This window comes from Dermacentor albipictus, chromosome 3, assembly GCF_038994185.2.
Source record: "Dermacentor albipictus isolate Rhodes 1998 colony chromosome 3, USDA_Dalb.pri_finalv2, whole genome shotgun sequence".
NCBI classification, from domain to species: Eukaryota; Metazoa; Arthropoda; class Arachnida; order Ixodida; family Ixodidae; genus Dermacentor; species Dermacentor albipictus.
The window spans coordinates 53,735-74,352 of record NC_091823.1 but is presented as its reverse complement, the minus strand read 5'-3'; the positions used below and the strand labels follow the sequence as shown (position 1 = coordinate 74,352).

At 44.5% G+C, this 20,618-nt stretch overlaps 1 protein-coding gene across 2 annotated transcripts in view; it reads left to right on the top strand.

Annotated features, from left to right (window-relative positions):
* Window positions 1-20,618, top strand: part of LOC139057129 (uncharacterized) — a 118,682-nt gene that overhangs the window by 63,050 nt on the left and 35,014 nt on the right. The window contains exons 3-5 of one of the 2 annotated variants that reach the window (XM_070534908.1): window positions 7,699-7,733; window positions 15,223-15,260; window positions 18,225-19,534. In XM_070534908.1, the coding sequence (XP_070391009.1) occupies window positions 7,699-7,733; window positions 15,223-15,260; window positions 18,225-18,235 (84 nt within the window). In that variant the 3' untranslated portion in view covers window positions 18,236-19,534. Of the gene's footprint in view, window positions 1-7,698; window positions 7,734-15,222; window positions 15,261-18,224; window positions 19,535-20,618 lie in introns of those variants that run through there. The other variant, XM_070534907.1, reaches the window with a different exon arrangement.

The window sequence follows — 20,618 nt, the reverse complement described above, 5'->3', positions numbered from 1 at the left end:
GAATTCTGCTGAATGAGAGGGGATTTTCTTCGCTTAATAAAATTAACACTAGTAACCCTAAAATTTAGGTGGGACCCTCAAACGCAGAATTCAAATTAGCCTGCTCAAACCATCCGCATTGCTATGCAACTTTCCCTTCTTATATCTAACGGAGAAGTTGTACTCTTGGAGAGTGAGGCTCCATCGGAGCAAGCGGCCGTTTTTGTGTGACATTTGATTGAGCCACGTCAGAGGACAGTGGTCGGTCTCGAAGATGAACTTCGCTCCGTACAAGTAACACGACAACTTCTGGGCGGCCCAAACCAAACAAGCGCATTCCTTCTCTGAAGCGCTGTAGGCTTCCTCTCTTACATTTAGTTTACGGCTGGCGTAGAGGATAGGATGCTCCTCATTATCGTCGCCGACCTGACTAAGTACCACGCCCATACCTCTGTCGCTTGCGTCGCATTGAACTATGAATTCCTTTGTGTAGTCTGGCGCGCGAAGCGCAGGGCGAGAAACCAATAGCGTTTTCAAACTTTGGAAAGCGTTCTCTTTATCCTTATCCCAGTGTACGTTACTCGGTGCTCCCTTTCGGTGGGCGTCTGTTAGTGGACTTGCCAATTGCGAGTAATTCGGAATGTGCCGTTGATAGCACCCCACAAGTCCCAAAAATGAACGAAGGTCCGTTTTCGGGCGCGGCTGAGAAAATTCTCCAGTCGTAGCTATTTTCAGCTCAGCCGGCCGTCTCATGTCCTGACCGACAACATGGCCCAGATAAGTAACCTGCGAACAACCAAACCTACACTTTTCCGCTTTCATCGTTAAGTCGACTTTAAACGTACGAAGCCTCGCATTCTTGTCGTAATAGAATTTGGCGTTCCTTTGAGCTATTTCCATGTTCTTTCCGACTAGTTCTCGGGTTGCGCTTAGCCGTTCCAGTAAATTTAGCACATATTCAACCACGGTTGGACTCTCCCCTCTTTCCTCCCACATCTCTCTTAACATTCTCAGTGGAGACCGGAGTGTCCTCCCATACACTAGTTCTGCTGGTGAGAACCCTGTCGCCTCATGTGGAACCGTTCGCAAAGCAAACAAAGTTGCCGGCAGACAGTTCTCCCAGTCCTCCTTGTGCTCGTAACAGAGCGCACGCAAAACTCGCTTAAGCACCGAATGCCACCTCTCTACACTGTTTGACTGAGGGTGATAGACAGAACTGTGCATTAACTTTACCCCGCACTTTTTTTTGCAAGAATGTGGAAGTCAGTGCGCTCGTGAATACTGACCCTTGATCTGCCTGAATTTCGGCTGGAAACCCAACTCGTGCAAACACTGTCAAAAGCGCGTCTACTACTTCAGTGGAGCTGAGCTCTTTCAAAGGGATTGCTTCTGGAAACTTGGTAGCCGGACACAGCATGGTAAACAAGTACCTGTAGCCTGATTTTGTTTTTGGAAGAGGCCCTACCGTGTCTATTACAAGCCGTCTGAAAGGCTCTGTTATTAAGGGCACTACCTTCAGTGGAGCTTTCCAAGTCTCTCCTGGTTTACCAGAACGCTGGCAGGCGTCGCATGATCTTACAAAGTTTTCTACATCTTTGAAACAGCCAGGCCAGTAGTATTCCATAAGCAATCTTTCCTTTGATTTGTTTATGCCTAGGTGGCCGGACCACCCATTTCCATGACAAAGACTCAAAAGGTCCTCCCTATACTTAGTAGGTATGACTAACTGATCTAAAATCTTACCCTTTCGATCTCTGTAATGCCGATACAACAATCCTCCTCTCTCATGTATCGTTACGTTGCGCCTAGCAATGCCTTCTTTAGCTGTGTCACGTAATTTAGCTAAGCTCTCATCATTCTTTTGCTCAGCTGCCAGTGACTCTCTATCCACGCGTAAGAGTTGATCGAAGTTCTTTGAGGCCGGTGATAATAACGACCCTGTCTCGCTTGTGAGCGCGTCTGCTTGCTCTTCCTGCAGGCTAGAACTCTGACACTCTAGTGCTACGCTCTCATTGAGCTGGTCAGCTGGCAGGCTCTCCTCAACTGTTCTTTTGTCCCTCGGGCCTAGCTCGGATTCGGGTATTGAAGTTATGCCCTTTTCTGCTTCCGCTGGAGGAGCTTGAGCATTTTCAGCCGAAAGCGCCGCGATCTTACGAGCTTGGCCTCGGGTCAATGCCTGTACTATGCCCTCTCCCAGTTTGAGCCCTCTGTCACGCAGTAACTGATTCGAACGATTCGAAAAGATGTAGGGATACTGCAGTGACAAAAATTTGGAAACTGCAGCCTCAGTCTCTAGCTCCCCGAATGGTCCACTGATTTTGACTTTGGCCATGGGCAGACACACGCTGTGTTCTTCTACAACCTGTTTTATCCACGCTACTTCTCCGGTGAAGTCATCTACCATCACGTAAGACGGATGGACAATGTCCAGCGTGGCGGCACTGTCTCTTAGCACTCGGCATGGTTTTCCATTAACTTGCAGGTCGTGGAGATATGGACTTAAAAGTTCCATATTCTCATCCTTTTCCTCCACGTAGGAAAAAACTACGCTAGACTTCTCGCAGTTTACAGCTATATGTCCCAGTTTGTGGCATTTGTAACAGCGAATTGGTCTAACAGATTCGAATTTTCTTTTCTGTTCTTTTTGTGCGGTTTCTCCGTTAAGTTTCTCCTCGCTCTTTTCTGCGGGCTTTTCCGCCATGTCTACAGGCTCGGATCGTCTAGTTTGCGCACCCTTTTTGAACGGAAATGGTTTCCGCGGTCCATTTCGACCGTCCCAGTTTCCCTCCTCGGCGTTCAATTTTCTACGGGTTGCGTACTCTTCGGCTAATTCAGCCGCCCTTTCCACAGTGTTTACATTACCTCTGTCTTGCACCCACAGTTTCACAGCTTGGGGGATGGTTTTGTAAAACTGCTCTAGACACATGCATTCAATGATCATGTCTCTGCTGTCGTACGCTTCCGCGCTTTTCAGCCACTCGACTAGGTTGGCCTTTAAGCTATACGCAAACTCCGGATAGCCCTCGCTATCTTTCTTGCCTGTGCTCCTAAACCTTTGCCGAAAAGCTTCGGCTGAAAGTCGGTATTTCTTCAGGAGACTAGCCTTAACTTTCGCATAATCATATGCATCCTGCACACTCAATCTGGCGATTACTTCCGCCGCCTCACACGGCAACATAGACAGTAACCGCTGTGGCCATGTACTCGGGCCGAAGTTCATCTTTTCGCAAGTCCTTTCAAAATTGCTTAGGAACAAGCCTATGTCGGTCCCGACCTCAAATGGCTTTAATAGCCTGTCCATGCGGTACGATTCTGCCTCACTTGATCGACCCAGAGCGCCTTCACTTCCTTGAGACAACTCCAAACGTCTGTTTTCAAGTTCAAGTTGCATTTTTCTTAACTCGCGATCTTTATCGCGTTCCTCTCTCTCGTTTTTCTCTGTCCCGTTCTTCTCTTTCTTTTTCCCGTTTCTCTCTCTTTTTGAGAAGTTCCAATCCCATTTCAATATCTTGCTCACTGGCCTGATTGGAAATTAGCTCCAATAATTCCGATTTGAGCATTTCCTTGCGTACATCTAGGCCCAGTTCCTCACCAACAATCAACAACTCGTCTCTCAGCAATGTCCTTAACTCCATGACTGCTGCTTTACTGCCTTGATTCTGCTCTCTAAATCTAGCTAGGAAAACACAACCTAGCTAACACACAACAATCTAGCTTCCCTACTGTTCTAAACAGAACAACCACAAAATGAAGCCTAGAGAGTCAAAGCAAAAACCAAGCACTCACCGCAGATACAGCACCATGTCGCAAAGTCCATCTCACCGCTGTCAGCCAGTTGTCAGGATTGGGGGCTCAATCCCTTCGTCCGTGGTCCTTTGCCAAGATTGGAGCACGGCATGAATTCGAAGGTAGCTGGCCCATGCCGTCGTCCAACTTATTTACGCTGAGATCGTTGATGAAGTGAAGAACTGCTTCTCATCGAGAACGAGGAAAAAGGGTTTATTTACAGAAATTAAATCAGTCTAACATGACTGCTTGAGAAAAAGAGTAACAGTCCAACATGACTGCATGAGAGAAGTGACTCAGTCTAACATGACTGCTCAAGAGAAGTGTGTCCTCAGCATTCGCACAACCACAGTTTTTATACACTCGATCCGCCGGTCCTACGACGCGGCGACTGTTCGTTTACACATCACCAACTCGCAGCTGCTCTGAAGATCAGTTTACGTACACAAAGGCAACCGCGCTCTGTTCACAGAGGCAACCGCGCGGGGTGCCGTTCCGGGAAACTATCGCCGCTGATCGAGGGTCGCTCGTTGTTCCGTGCTAGGCCGAAGCGTGAGACGCTCAAAATACGTCGTCCCCACGGCAGCTTGTCCAGCGTTTCAAATCAGCTCCGCGTTGGGGAACTCCGGAATCATTGTTCACGCACCGAACTAGTCCCGTCACAATGTCGAAGGGGCTGGAGGAAGGCGGCGGATTCCAACGCAAAGGCCGCTTCTTTGAACGCCTCCCAGCTGCAGTGACGGAGAGGGAGAGGTGCGCGTCTTGCACCCCTTGTCGTAATCGGGTGGCAAGGTGGCAATCTTCTTGCGCAACTCGCCATTCTTGACAGTGCCAAGAGAAGGGAAGCACAGTCGAGGACGGCAGAAGAGGGGTGGGCGATGAAATTGGGAAATTCACGGGCGCTAGTTAATCGGTTGGTGCAGGACAGGCGTAATTGGAGATCGCAGGGAGAGGCCTTCATCCTGGAGTCGACATAAAATAGGCTGCTGCTGCTGCTGATGATGAACATTATGGTTCATTGTATCAAAGGTCTTAGTAGTCTTAAAAGGCTGAGCCCACATGTACCCGAGATCAAGTGAATAATAATATAATCAGTTGATGTTAGCAAAGCCAAGTTAGGTGAACTTTCTGAACTTATACTGAAATGACTAGGTTTCAGCAAGCTAAATTTAAGGTAGTTGTTAATACGGTAAAGCAATAACTTTTCTACAACTTCACTAATTGAAGATAAAATACATATAGGATGACAGTTAGAGACCAGCGTTGTCACCCTTTTTGTGAAGAGGAACTACCTTAGCTTTTTTAGACATCTAGGGAATGTTGTAGCGAAGTGGTGCAGTTGTTACTTTTCTGATGCATCAGCTCACCAGGGAGACAACAATGAGAGGGGATGAGTTCAGGCAGGGGCAAGGCCAGATCCGCAGGTACGAAGATGAGAAGTGCCATTTGAATAACTAGGTTTATTAACTTAACATTTAGGTTTATGCTCTACACATATCAATTACAAAACGATGACACACCGATCGTCGACGGCATGCCTGACCGGCACGTGGTGAAGTCCCGCCTGTGTGCTGCTGTCTCCTTGCTCTCTCCAAAACTTCTCGGACCATTCCTTAAACGAGTTTCCGCAGCATTCAAGGGACCCACGGGTCGGCGGGAGGTGCAGGCTTCTCCACCAATGGCCTATTTCGACCCATCGGGCTGGCCAACAGGATCCAATAAGGGCCAGAGTTAAAGAGTCCAAAAATGGTTGTGAAAATACTCCGCATAAAAAATAAATTTGCCCAAAAGTAATCAATTTTTCATGTCCCATACAGCCGAGCGTGAGAAGAGGGTGCGACACGTGCATGAAGTGACCGTCAGGTACGGCAGCGCTCGCCGGGCGTGAGAACATGCCCGAGGCACTGTTGTGGTTATTTCCACACAAAGGCTTCCCCCGCATCGAGGAACCCACATTTGTGGAAAGAAAGGGGCCTGTGCTATACTATTTTCGCAACAATATACTGGTTTTTAACATAAGGTTAATTACAAACACTGCTCATGCACACGGTACACATGGTAAAGAATCCCTTGACCTGATTTTAAAACAAGGCAAAGACCCCACATTAGCAACAAGTTACTGCCTAATTGCCCTCACAATTTGTATTTGCAAACATTTTGAAAAAGATGTTAAACCGTCACCTTTTACACTTTTTTCAGTCAAACAATTCTTTATCCATATCAGTGCAGTTTTAGAGAAGGACAGTCTACAAGCGATGATCTCATGCACATTGAAGCAAACATTCGTGACACCTTCATACATAAATAATCCTTCTTTGTGTTTCTTGATATGTAAAAGGCACGCGATACAACTTAGCGTTACGGAATGCTGCGCGACCTGTTGGTGGTGGGCAACTGCGGCATTATGTTAAACATTATAGAAAGCTACCTATACAACCGTATGTTCCAGCTGAAAATAGGTATGCACTCTTGTGTGCATTCATACAGAAAATTGGGGTACCTCAGGGAGGTGTGTTCAGTTGCACGCTCTTTGTCGTTAATATGAATTCGCTTTATGCGTCATTACCACCAGCTATTTTTTATTCCATCTATGTAGAAGACATACAGATAGGTTTCAAATCCTGCAACTTTACAGTGTGTTAGAGACAAGTACAACAGTGCTTGAACAGAGTTTCTAAGTGGCCAGACGAAAATAAGTTTAGAGTGAACCCTCTCAAAAGTTCTTGTGCTCTTTTCACCACTAAGAAAGTTCTTGCTGCAGATCCCAATATGGAAATGCATGGGCAACAAATACCTGTGAACAAAGAGCAGAAGTTTTTAGGCATCATACTTGACTCTAAACTTACTTTCATTCTACACAAGATATCTCAAAGCAAAATGCATAAAAACAACGAACTTACTGACAATTTTATCTTCACACATCCTGGGGCAGCGAGAGGAAATGGTTAACGAATGTTAACGAACTCATCTGTTGCCGCTTTAAGTACCAGCGCGCACGTCATGCTGCCTTAACAATAGCCATAGTTTCATGCGCATATTTGGCAATACACTGTCATTTAACGCATCAGCACTGCCATGTGTCATAACTGTATGGAACAGTCTTCCTGATAACATAGCATGCTTAAATTGTGGCGCTTTTCGCGAAGAATTGCAAAGCTTCCTGTAGGAACATTGTATGAGGTAGTTATTGACCTGCTTTCCTTCCCTGTTTTTCACACTTGAATTTTTGTATTTTTTGTATGTATGAGGATATTACTGTTTTTACGCTGTCTATAAAGCTTAGCCTAGACAAACATTTATTGAACGTTGCTTTACTTATCTTGTGGATGCCTGTATTGATATTTATATTGTTTACTCCTGTTGAAACACTTTGTGTCCCCCCTTATCCAATGCCTTTAAATGGGCCTGTGAGGTATTTTAAATAAATAAATAAATTAAATTTTATGTTCATTGAAGGATGTGAAACATTTAAGTATAATTTTCTCTAATCTTTTTGAAACAACTGCCAAAAAGAAATAGGATGGTAATTGGAAGGTTCATTTCTGTCACCTTTCTTGTATAATATGGCGACTCTTGCATAATGCATTTTACGTGGAAAGCTTCCTGTTGCAAAAATATGAACTAGCGCACTATAATTATTCTCAATAATATACGTAACTCGTGTTATTTGTATGCCTGATGCGTCGATAGACTTGCTGTTATTTGGTTTCATAAAAGACGAAACTACTTCACTTTCATTAACACAATCTAAGAAAATGGTCTGCTCATTAGGAAATATTATTGCCGGTATGTTGCTATTCATAGACAAGAGGGTGAAAGAGACAAAATTACCATTAAATGTATCAGAGTTCAAGACCTTTGAACTAAGCCCCATCCTTTAATAATTTAGTAAGTGGAGGTATATGACCAATTGCTGATTTAAATTTTTTCCAGTGTTCTTCCGATCTTCCTGCAGAAGAGCTGGATAGGTGAGTATAGTAATTTTTCTCTGCTATGTCACTATCCTTATTCACGGGGTTTCTAAATGCTGTACAAGTTTTCAGTCCGTCGGTGCATCTTACTTGAAGAAATGCTCTCTAAATCTAGTCACTCTTTCTTATGTTGTTGAGCAGTTCATAATTCATTGACAGATTTGTATGTTTCCTGCACTTACTAGAGTTTTCTTAAGGAAGACAATTCTCATAATCCACTTAACTTTGCACAGAAACTGCTCATAAGCTGCGTCAGGGTCATTTTCATTTACAACATTGCACCAGTCCCAGAATTGTGACAGTGTGGCAGGATTTATGTCTCGCTACAAGTAAGATTAGTCCTGCTTCTTTAAAATGTTAACCTGGGACACTGAAAATGGGCGAGTGATCACTTATTGCAAAATTAATGACACCTGCCTTTATGCAACACTTATCATACTTGGTTATGAAATGTTTCAATATGGTACCTGTCTTTTTTGTTACCCTTGTCGGTACATTACTACATTGTGACATGAGTGAGTGTTTAATAGTGTCTCAGAATCAAGCTTCATAGCAGCAGTAGCACATAGATTAAAGGGGCTCTGAACCACCCGTCGAGCTTGGTGAAATAACATACTCCGTTGGTAGCATATGCTGCTGTGAACGACGTATCAGCCAAGTTTGACTGTCGTATGTGGTGCGTGGAGCTTGCAAGCAGACCACGAAGTCGCCTTTCTCTCGAACACTCTCTTTTCAACAGAAACCTGCCTCTTTACTCTCCTAAGGAGGCAGGCTTACACTTTATTTCATAATAAAGCAGATTCCCATATGCGACTGCTATTGGTTGTTGTGGTCGGCTACGTAGCGCAGATACAGCGACCACCGCAGGCTTCAGTTACGAGTCCACTGGCTAAAAGCACTGTGGCTTCCTGAGGACAACCACATTTTGCTTATGTTTACTGCGTCATAGGCACCAAAATTGAAAGTCGTGGTGTCTACGTTAACATCAAAAATAAACTTGAGCTTTATGCAAAGGTGACAATTGTGGGCACGCCCCACCGTACCGTAGCCTTCGCAGTGCAAGGCATTGAAAAAGCAGAGGTGGGACTCCTGCGTCAATGGTGCCGTTTTGATACAAACGCAAATTCCTGTGCCAAACACGGAAAATTGACCAAATTCTGTACGATGTGCCAGAGCGCCTTTGGCATGTGTGCTCCAGTGCTGGCTGCGAACAGCGAGCGGATTCTTCTCACAAAGAGAGTTCAGCCGTTCACATTTCGCACGCCGTGCGAGCGCGCTTCGCGCGCAGTTTATAATTTTCGTGCTCTTTACAATGGACTTTTCCATGCTCCTGCTAAGTGGCCGGTGCCCCTGGGTCCACTCTTAGCTCTTGTCACGTTGTCGGAATGGCCAGGGCAGCTGTATTTACAGTGTACTAGAATATGCTTTAGTGGGTCGAATGTCGTAATTTTTCTTCTGTGCTGAGCACCTGGTGCTTTTTTTCCGAGCTTTGGCATGGCCCGAGTCTTTGCCTGTACGACACTGAAATGATGTTGATGTGGCTTCACTCACAAACAGACAATGCGATTGAAGGCCGTTGTATTGATCTGTGAGGTTTGTTCTTACAAGCTGCCCGATGGGGACAAACTGCTGTGGTTGTGCAATGAAAAGTGAAAACACTGCGTGTTAACCGATACATACGTAATAAGCTGGTACGGTTTATGCAGATACAAAATGCATTATGTTCAATGGCCACTGAGTCGGGGATTTCACTTTACTACTTTTAAAACGAAACTACTGTTTAAGGAGGTACGGTTTAACAAGGTTCTAAGAATTTAAGGTTTTAAGAATTTAAAAGAATTTAAGATGGTGTTGCACTCTAATGACTTTATGAGTGCACTCCAAACACTTGCCAAGATAACAACTGGTGCCGTATCATGCGTGACTGGTGCCTTATCATGCCTAAGCTGGGACCTTAGTTAGGGGTGGGTTATCTTTTGGGCGTAGGGAATTTCTCGGGATTCTACGGTAGAGAAAATTTGGCATTCTAGATTTACTAAATTTATAAATAAATACAATTTGCTCACCAGATGTAAATTTGGATTCCAGAAAAACAAATCTACTGAACTGGTGCGGTTAAAAAAAAAGGATATATTCTGTCACAATTTGAAAACAACTTTTGTGATGGGAATATTCCTTGACTTTTCAAAAGATTTTGATCTTGTTAATGATGAGTTACTTCTAGAGAAGCTATGGTACTTCGGAATATGAAGCCAGGCTGTAAAACTAATAAAATATTAACTTGTCAACATACATAATCATACTCGGAAATAAAACCAATTAATTCTGGTGCCCCACAAGGCAGTATATTAGGACAACTACTTTTCAACATTTTGTTAATGACATTGTAAACATTAACCCAAATGCCAGATTCATAATATATGCAGATGGTACAAGCATTTTCTTATCTGGACATAACATTCATGAACTCGTACAAGGGTGCAATATGACGATGACTTCGCTGGGAAAATGGTCACAATCTAATCATATGCATGTTAATGAAAAAAAAAGAAACACGAGCAGTAATCTTCCAGCTGAAATATAAACCAGTTTGTCCACACAATAGCATCATATTTAACTCCAAACAAATAGAGACAATTGATCAGTTTAAATGTCTCGGTGTTAGCTAGATTTGACGTCATTGTTGATGTGTGCACTAACAACGTACTTAACAGCATATGTCAGCGTGTGCATGGACACGTACCGGCAGCTCGCTCAGGGGATCCTTGAAAGGAATCCCATGCTGTAACTAGCTTTTTCTGCCATTCTTCCTCGGAGGTAGAATCTGCACTGCCCATGAGAAGTTAAGACACTCGAACCCACAACATTTGGTGGCAGTCGTACCCACTTGAAGATATGGGCAAACCAGCCATAACTGCAAGGTGGATTCCGGTTGCCATTGTTAACTTGAGCTGTACCCGCAACCTTTGGTGGCACCTCAATTTCATGTCCGAGTTCACCATGCACATACAATACATCGAAAGCCCGGTCAACGCAGCTGCAGATGCCTTCTGTATCGACTCAATATCCACGGCAACACTTGACATCGAAGAAATTGCTACGGCGCAGCACTTAGACGTCGTGCTTCGAAACCTCCGGTCCTCTGCAACGTCATTAGCGTTTCCAGACATCCCCTTTCCATTTCCTTCAGTGACTACCACTTGCAACATGTCAAGGAGTCGAACACTGCCATTCATTCCATTCCGACTCCTTCATCAAGTGTTTGATAACCTACACCATGCAAGTCATCCCCTAGTTTGTGCCACCCAGCATGCCACCTGAGTGTACTCTGATATGCGCCGCTGGGCACGCGAATGCGTTCACTGTCAGCGCTCCAAGAGGACGCAACACACGAAGTCGCCAATGCACGCCTTTCGTCTCTGTGATGCCCATTTCTATCACTTTGACATCTACATTGTTGGCCCGCTCTCGCCACCATCCAAGGCATTCGCTACACTCACTTGTGTAGACCTTATGTAGACCTATGTTTGTCAATGGCTGGATTTTGTGCTGTGGATGCCGCAGCATTACGACCAATTGCGGCCTGCATTTGAACATTGAGAAAGAAATGCAACTAGAGTGGATACTTTCACAGAGTCCAGCGGCTGAATCGAGTAGTACACCAAGACACTGGCATTAATACCCGAGCCACACTTCCTGTTTCATTTTTGGGTGTACATGTTTTGGCAGAATTATGTCTGGTAATATTGAAACAAATCCAGGCCCTGAGCGTGATGACGTTTTGGCGAAGGTCTTAGCAACAGTTCAGCAGATTATATCCGGACAAGATGAAATTAAGGATGACCTGCTCGCAATAAAGAACTGGCAGGCATCTGTAGATGTCGAGTTGAGGCAGCTCTCTGCAAGAATACGTGCAATTGAAGTTGACTCTGCGGAGATTAAAAACGCCCATAGCACTTTGGAATTCAGCTCATCTATTTTGGCTTGTAATTTACCGGACAAACTAAGGATACCACACTCCCGCTGTGAAGACGCGGAAAACCGAATGCGACGATCAAATTTGCTTTTCTTCGGTACTTCTGACGATGTCAGAGTCATGGTTTACAGCCGAGGAAAAAGTTATAGCACTCTGCACGAATCATCTTGGTATCAATCTGCAGTCTTCACTAATTGAAAGCGCCCACCACCTCGGCCAGTATCATGAAGATAAACGTAGGCCTATCATAGCTAAATTTACCTCCTTTAAAGACGGGCAACGTGTTTTCGAACAGGGCTATAAATTCAAGGACACTGGCTTTGCCGTGCGTGAGGATTTTCCCCTTCAAACATGCATTGCCAGAAAAAATCTTCTTGACTATGCTAAATCTAAAAAGATGCCATTCAAGCTTAACGTTGAAAAGTTGAGGATTGATAAACAGGTATACACGTATGATTCTGCTTCAAACACTGTGATACAGTCTTCCAGATAGCTCAACCGCGCCCCGGCAACACGTCCACAGGATATTAGTAGGCGAGCTTCAAATGCTTGTAGTTGACCATTGGAGCTTAAAGTATCTTTCACTAATATTCGTAGCATTCTCCCCAAGCGCACTGAACTATGCTCTCACTTAGAAAGCAATAGTACTGACATCTTATTATTGACAGAAACGTGGCTTAACTCAGATGTTGCTGATCACGAAGTTTTATTTGACACTGAGGATTACATCATTCACCGGAATGATCGGACCAATAGAAGGGGTGGTGGCGTCCTAGTCGCCATAAAAAAACAGGTCGTACATTTTCATGTTAATGTTTCCTCCCCACTGGAAATCTTGTGGGTTTGTATTCCTTCACAGGCGCACAAGTGCCTACTTGGGTTATGTTATAAAGCACCAGATCATACGAGCTCGTTCATTTCAGACTTGACTGATAACCTTAGTGCAATTAAACAAATTCCAAACAGCTCATATCTTCCTTTTGGGTGACTTCAACTATCCTGTCATCGACTGGAAAAACCTAACATGTTGTTCTACCGACCCTAATGAATTCATAGAGTTTAGTCTAGATTTTTCATTTGTCCAGATAATAAATCAACCTGCCCGCGGTGATAACATCTTGGATTTGGTCCTTACGACTGCTCCCGAGTTTATCAGCCCAGTGTCTTTTTGTGGAGGATTTAGTGACCATCTGCTTCTCGAATTTACAATTACTACATCTTTTTATCAGCGTATCACATGGCCCAAACAAATCTTAGATTATAAAAAAGGAGACTACGATGCCATCAACCTCGGTTTAGAAAACTTTTGCCGCACATATATTCCTACTTTTCCTGGCAGACCGGTCAACGATAACTGGACTTTATTTAAAGAAAAATTAACTGACCTTGTTCTCATACATACCGCGAATTTCCTTCCGGGTTAAAATACCAAAGCCTTGGTTTCACAGGTCTTTGCGCACGCTAAAGAACAAAAATAAATGTTTATTTAAGAAAGCTAAACAATCAAGAACCCCACAATCACGGCTTAACCATAAAGCAGCTGATCAAAAATACTGTCAAGCTGTACGCAAAGCTAAACACACGTTCTATTTACGTGATCGTCAATCTGTTATCAAGAATAACCCGTCAAAATTCTGGAAGACCATATGACCGAAAAACAGGGATGCTTCGGGGCACCCATAAGTAAACAAGAGTGTCCATTTGTTTTTAACCCTTTCTTTAGATCTGTCTTTACTCATGAAGACTATTCCAGTATCCCACAGCTAACCGATGTCCTCTATCAGCACATGGAACCTATAAACCTAATTGCTACTGGTATTGCATCTTTAATCAATAACCTCAGGTTATCAACTTGCTGTGGCATTCATGGCATAAATTCTAAAATACTTAAGAACACCGTAAATCATTCCAGCGTTATCTTCTGTAACATATTCGAGCAATCATTGTCTACCGGGGAAATACCTGATGATTGGAAAATCGCTAAAGTTATTCCCATTTTTAAAGCTGGTGATAGAAATCATGTAGGTAACAATCGCCCGATATCTCTAACCTGTATCGCATGCAAACTTCTTGAGCACATCGTTGCATCAGGCATCGCACATTACCTTGAATGCAATAACTTCTTTTTCCCAAACCAGCATGGATTTAGGAAGGGATATTCGTGTGACATGCAGTTAATAGAATTCACCAGTGAACTTTTTTTCTAACATGGATGAAGGTTTCCAGACTGACTGCATTTTTTCGGACTACTCCAAGGCATTTGATCGTGTTCCACACTCCCGCTTAATAGCTAAACTATCTTCGTTGCACTTACATTCTTCAACGATCTCATGGTTGCGTAATTTCCTGTCATTTCGTTAGCAGTTAACTGTCGTCGACAGACATGAATCCGATTTAACTGATGTCTCCTCCGGTGTTCCCCAGGGCAGCGTCTTGGGTCCATTACTGTTTTTAATCTACATCAATGACCTGCCGTCTAACATTACTTCAACCATTAGACTTTTCGCAGACGACTGCATAATATATCGGAAAATTATCTCACCCTCTGAACACCGTGAACTTCAGAACGACTTAGATCAAATCACAAACTGGTGCACATCGTGGCAAATGACGCTGAATCCTGACAAATGCAGAACTGTGACTTTTACCCGCAAAAAGACGCCTTCAGCCTTCCCATACTCACTAAATTCTAACCCTTGTGCGCATGCGACTTCATACAAGTACCTTGGCGTATATCTCACTGTCAATCATTGCTGGAAGACTCACAATAATGAAATGACCGCCAAAGCATTGCGTACTCTTGGCTATCTGAAGCGTAATCTTCGAGATGCCCCTTTAACCACTCGAAAACTAGCCTATCAGACTTTTGTTCGTCCTCAACTTGAATTCGCCTCGCCCATGTGGTCACCGCATCAGGCCTATCTAATGCAACAACTTGAACGAATTCAGAACCGCGCGGTACGTTTTATGACCAGGATATATGACCGACAGACTAGTGTTACTAACCTGAAGTTCTTGCTATCACTCCCAACACTAGAGCTGCGAAGGAAGGTCGCTTTGCTCTGTCTCTTCCACAAAATAATTCATAGTCAGCATCCTACTACCCTTCCCCTTACCGAACCACATCGTACATCCCGTCGTCTTTGTAATAGCCACAGCTTTAGGCACACTTTTGGTCGAACCACGGCTTTTAATTCATCAGCGCTTCCACGTGCCATAAGCTACTGGAATGATCTTCCTGATCGCATCGTTGCATTACATGACACTGCAGCCTTCAAAGACCAAGTACTGCTCTGGTTTTCCTAACTGTTTTATTCACTGCCTTATACTTCGTTAGTCACCCTTTTAGCCGCCATTTCAATGTTCCTTCATAGATTGCATATACTGTGCAATATTTTTCCGGCCTTATATTTGTAACTTTGTACTTCTCATTAGTTCTTTGTGTCCTGTGAAACTGTTACCCATTGTATTATGATGCATGAGCTGCTTTTTTGTATCCTTCATTTTCAGTACATGCCCCCCTCACACAATACTCCTGTTCAGAGCCTGTGAGTATTTTGAATAAATAAATAAATAAGTATCGCACTTCTACATTAGAACAGGAGTTGAGGAGACTGTGCTTTTACATACTAGCGAAGTGGACAAGATATGTGTGGGGATGAGTGTGGGAAGTACCCTCTATATTGCAGACCTTCCGAATTTACATGAATGTGACTGAGTGAATGTCAGAAAGGTGAATATACTGGGGGTGGTGTATTGTAGTTTTGCAGTAAAGATGTTAGATGAACTATGAGGGCTTGAAAATGTGTGCAGTTTCATGTCCCTGGGGAACTAGAACATTCACTGAGTTGATATTGACACGTACTCGTTTATTTTTTGGGGGTGACCGCTTTTCACTGTCGAAGTGCTGGAGGTGCCTGCATGTATCAGAAGTTTCTCGAATGTTACTGATGGTTGGGTCTGCTGTCTGTGTCACCGTAGTTTGTGTAACCTGATTGCATATACGACGAAAATTGTGTAGACCATTCAGGAAGACACGCGAGCACCAGAAATTATTCAGAACCTTTGATGACTTATGTATAAAAGCTGACGCGCTTGACCGGCAGAGCAGATTTTTTACGATCGCCAACTGTGTTCACCGCTATCATTGTGCTTTGAGTGTAGCCTGTTTTTCTAGGCACAGGTTCACCCAGTAAAGAGTTAGTTTCGCTGTTTACAGTTTTGCTACGACAGAGCGCACCGGGGTCAGAACTGCAGGGGACAACTTTGTAGGTCATGTCACTGAGGCAGCGTGTAACCTTGAAGGGACCAAAATACTAGCGGATCAACTTGTCCGAGAGTCCACGGCGACGAATGGCTGTCCAGACCCACACGCACGTGCCGGTATTGTAATGGACGTCGCGTTGACCCTGGTTGTATCGAAGGGTGTTGGTATGCTGTTGACTCCGGATACGATGTCGAGCAAGCTGGCATGCCTCTTCGGCTCTTTGCACGAACTCTTCCACATGTTCGCTGGTCGGGTTATTATCAGCCAGAGGTAGCATGGCGTCAAGTGTTGACGTGATGCCCGTATAAAAGTTCGAACGCGTAAACTGTGTAGTCTCCTGTACAGCAGTGTTATACACAAAAGTCACATAGGCTAAAATCTCGTCCCACGTTTTGTGCTCTACGTCGACATACATGGAGAGCATATCAGCCAGCGTTCTGTTCAGACGTTCCATTAATCCGTTGGTTTGAGGGTGATACGCAGTGCTCTTACGGTGAGAGCTATGCATCAGCTGGAGAATGTCCTGCATAGGTTCAGCTGTAAATGCTGTACCGCGGTCGGTGACGAAAACAGACGGTGCACCATGTTGTAGGATGATGTGGCGTTCAAAGAACTTGACCACTTCATACGAATTTGCTTGCGGAATAGCTTCGGTTTCGGCGTACCGGGTTAAATATTTGGTAGCGACGACTATCCATCTGTTGCGCGAAGAAGTTACTGGGAATGGCCCAAGTACATCCATTCCTATTTGTTGGAACGGTGCTTGAGGAGGGTCCACAGTGTGGAGAAAGCCAGCCGGTTTAACTGGTGGTTTCTTGCGGCGTTGATAATCGCGGCAAGTCTTCACGTACCGTTGCACAGAAGAATAAAGCCGGGGCCAGTAATACTTTTGTCGTGTCCTTGCTAATGTCTTGGCGAATCCCAGGTGTCCCGCGCATGGCTCATCATGGCAGGCTTGCAAAATGTATTGGCGCAGTGCCGACAGCACGACAAGGAGGTACATATTGGGACTGCTTCTGCAGTTTTTCCTGTAACGGACATTGTTATGCAAGTAGTACGATGATAAGCTGCGCACGAGCATGTGGGGTAGAACACCTTCAACTCCTTGAAGGTGCTCGATCAGCGGCAGCAGCTCAGGGTCAGCGTACTGGTGTTTAGTCATTTTTATGGCGTCTATAACGTCGATGCTGTTTTTATGGTGTCTCTAACGCCGACAATTGGCGAGTCATGGTCAGGGTCAGATGACATTGTAGGGAGGGGTGCGCGTGACACAGTCAGCGTCACTGTGCTTCCTTCCAGATCTGTAGACAACTGTAATGTACTCTTGTAAGTGCAGGCTCCAACGGGCTAGTCTGCCTGAAGGACCCTTGAGGTTGGCAAGCCAGCACAGCGCATGGTGGTCACTGACTGCCTTAAAGGGTATACCGTACAAGTACGGTCGGAATTTACTAATGGCCCACTGCTGCTGCTCGTCCGCCCAAATGAAAGGCACACTGTCGCATGTAAGCCGTGTCAGAGGCTCAGCAATTCTCGAGAATCCCTTGACGAAGCACGTATAATATGCGCACAAACCAAGAAAGCGTTGGATAGCCTTCTTGTCTGTGGGTGGCGAAAACTCGGTGATGGCAGCTAACCTGTCGGGGTCTGGTCGGACGCCTTGAGGACCAACAACATGGCCAAGAAATTTGAGCTCTTGGAACCCAAAGTAGCATTTTCCAGACTTGATGGTGAGGCCGGTAGTACGGATTGCAGCGAGGACACTCTCAAGTCGTGCGAGATGTTTGTCAAACGTGCTCGAGAACACGACGTCGTCCAAGTATACGAGGCTAGTTTGCCATTTGAGTTCAGCAAGCACGATATCCATCATCGTCTCAAAGGTGGCAGGTGCAGAACAGAGACCGAAGGGGAGAGCTTTGAACTCATAAAGCCCGTCAGGTGTCACAAACGCCATTTTTCACGATCCCGTTCATCAACTTCAATTTGCCAATACCCTGATTTAAGATCACCGAAGAAAAAAACTTGGCATGTTGCAGATGATCCAATGCGTCGTCAATGCGTGGCAATGGATAAATGTAGCGCTTGGTGACACGGTTCAACTTTCTGTAATCTACACAGAAGCGCAGTGTGTTGTCTTTCTTTCTGACTAACAGTACAGGGGAAGCCCATGGGCTTGTAGACGGCTGGATCACGTCGTCTTGGAGCATCTCTTTCACCTGATGCTTGGTTGCTTCTCTTTCCACTGTAGACACTCGGTAAGGATGCTGACGAACAGGATGTGCAGGCTCGACCGTAATAATGCGGCGCTTCGTGATGGACATGCGCCGCACTTTGGATGACGTTGAAAAACAGTCTGCCAATTCCTTCACGAAACTCAGTAGATGGCCTTTCTGACCGTCTGGCAGAGCTGCGTTAACGTCAATCTGTTCTTTTAGGCAAAGTTTAAAGTGTGTGGGTTAATTGTGGCCTTTGCACTAAATTCTTCCGGTGCACCTAAGTATCGTGTGTTTCATGCATGTATAATTTAGCCTGCTCTCCTGAGAGAACTATAACAGCCATGGAAATTAAATTTGTTGAAAATGGGAGAATAATAGTGGCTCATAACCATGCTAACTGAAATGTTTTTGTGTGAAGCATTTTGCTAAAAAAGGAAGAAAGCGCTCGAATGCACTGTTTACAGGCAATGTTTGAAAGTGAAGTCGTAGGCGGCCAATATTTTATGGTGTGTGGCTTAATTACTGGCAACTGAAATCTTAAATGCAACTACTCAAAAGAAACAGCTTCACTGAAAATTAGGCCCTGATTGTGCCAGGTTGCTTAAGTCAGCTGTCTGTCAATTGGAAGTTGAGTGAATCAAGTACAAACATCTTCAAAGTAAATAACTAGCAGAAGCCTGGAAGGATTAGAAGGATGTCCCAGTTTGTAACTGTGCATTAAAATGATACTAGACAAGTTAGAATGACATTTATAGAACACAAATATGAAGAGTAGGGAAAGTGTGAAATTTCCAAACTTTAGCTAGAAATGCATTCACAGCTAGAGGAATGGCTAAAGTAGCAGGCTTGTGAAGTATGCATTGCCATGTTCTTAATAACTTTGTGATCCATATGTTGTCTCTGTCTACTACAGTAATGCTGGTTGTGGAATTCTAGAAACATGCACAGGTGTTCCGCTCTGCGGGTTTCGTGTGGCGCAAAGCCTTTTATTATCACCCGAAGTCCAGACACCCTGTCTTGAAACCGCCACACCGAACTTCCTCCCGTATCAACCACAGCAACGCCATAGCATGACTTAACAGCCGTACTTCATCAATGCTAACCTCATTCTTTCCTCAAGCAATAACCCACTGAAACAATCTACCCGATACCATAGCCTCATGGACTGACAGCGAGCTATTCTGGGAAATATTAATCAGCCATATTCCATAGTACATACGTAGCTAATGTGTTTCATGCTCTCGCTGTGTGGAAATCTGCTGCTGTAGTTTTAGGCTGTTGTATCTTTGCACTTTTGTGCTGTATTTTTTTTGCTATTTCTATTTTTGTATCTGCTTTTACACTTGTACATCTGTACTTCACTGTACTGATACTGTACCTCTGTGGCCGTGTCATATGTTCCTCTATGCCTCCCTCCCCCCCCTCTCATGTAATGCCCTCGGGCCTTTAAGGTGGAAATAAATTAAGTGAAATGAACCCCCCCCCCCCCCCCCACAAATGAAATTACCAAGTAACCAGCACTGTGAAGTAGTGTGTGATTAGTGCATCAAAGTGCCAACTACACATTGTTGTAGGAGAATCAGTTTACATGCTAGTGGTGCTGGTGGGCTATGTTTTGTTCTTGTTCACCCTCTCATGATGACAAATCAGATACTAGTGGCCTGACGAAAATGGCTGTGAATGTTCTGTATAAAGTTTATTCCCCTTCTCTCTTTCGGGTGTGAACGCTGACATGACCAGCTAGACCATTGTGTACTCTGTTCACATGACTACCTTTGCTGTATATAAAATAAATCTTACTCAGTGCACAAGATGCTGCTCAATGAAGGTGGCACTAGCAGGCACGCAATTCTACTGGCCTACCCTTTCAAGTATCTCAGTCTAACGTCATGACTTGGTGCCGCTATAAAAGAAGACTGGCATGATTTCATCTTCTGTGGGCATGGCGGATCCAAAGCCGCCATGTCGCTAGAAGAAACGCTTCTCTGCTTACTGCAGGTTAGTCTCCGTTTTAGTTCAATACGTAGTGTTTGTCAAAGCTTAGCGGTTCTGCAAACAGTTTTATAACTGCGCAAACAAACAACCACAGAGAGCATACAAGGACAGGTGCCAACTTGCATTTTCGGCTCCTGGCCATCTTGCTGGATTATGCTCGTGCATAGGAAGAAATACGAATAGGTCCCAAAGGTACAGAATAAAGCGCCCCAATTCCTACGTACATTGCAGTGTTGGGGTAGTCTATCAGATTCCTCTATCAGGTGGCGAAGTCTGTGTAAGCCAAACAGGAAGGTGTGTGAACATACGCTTGTGTTGGCATGAATTGTCAATAATAAAGTCAGTGGGCACCTTCCCATTCATTGCTTGGTATGCCCGTGTAAACCGATCCTGAAGTTAAGATATTGTGCTGGTGCCAAGATAGAGCGAGA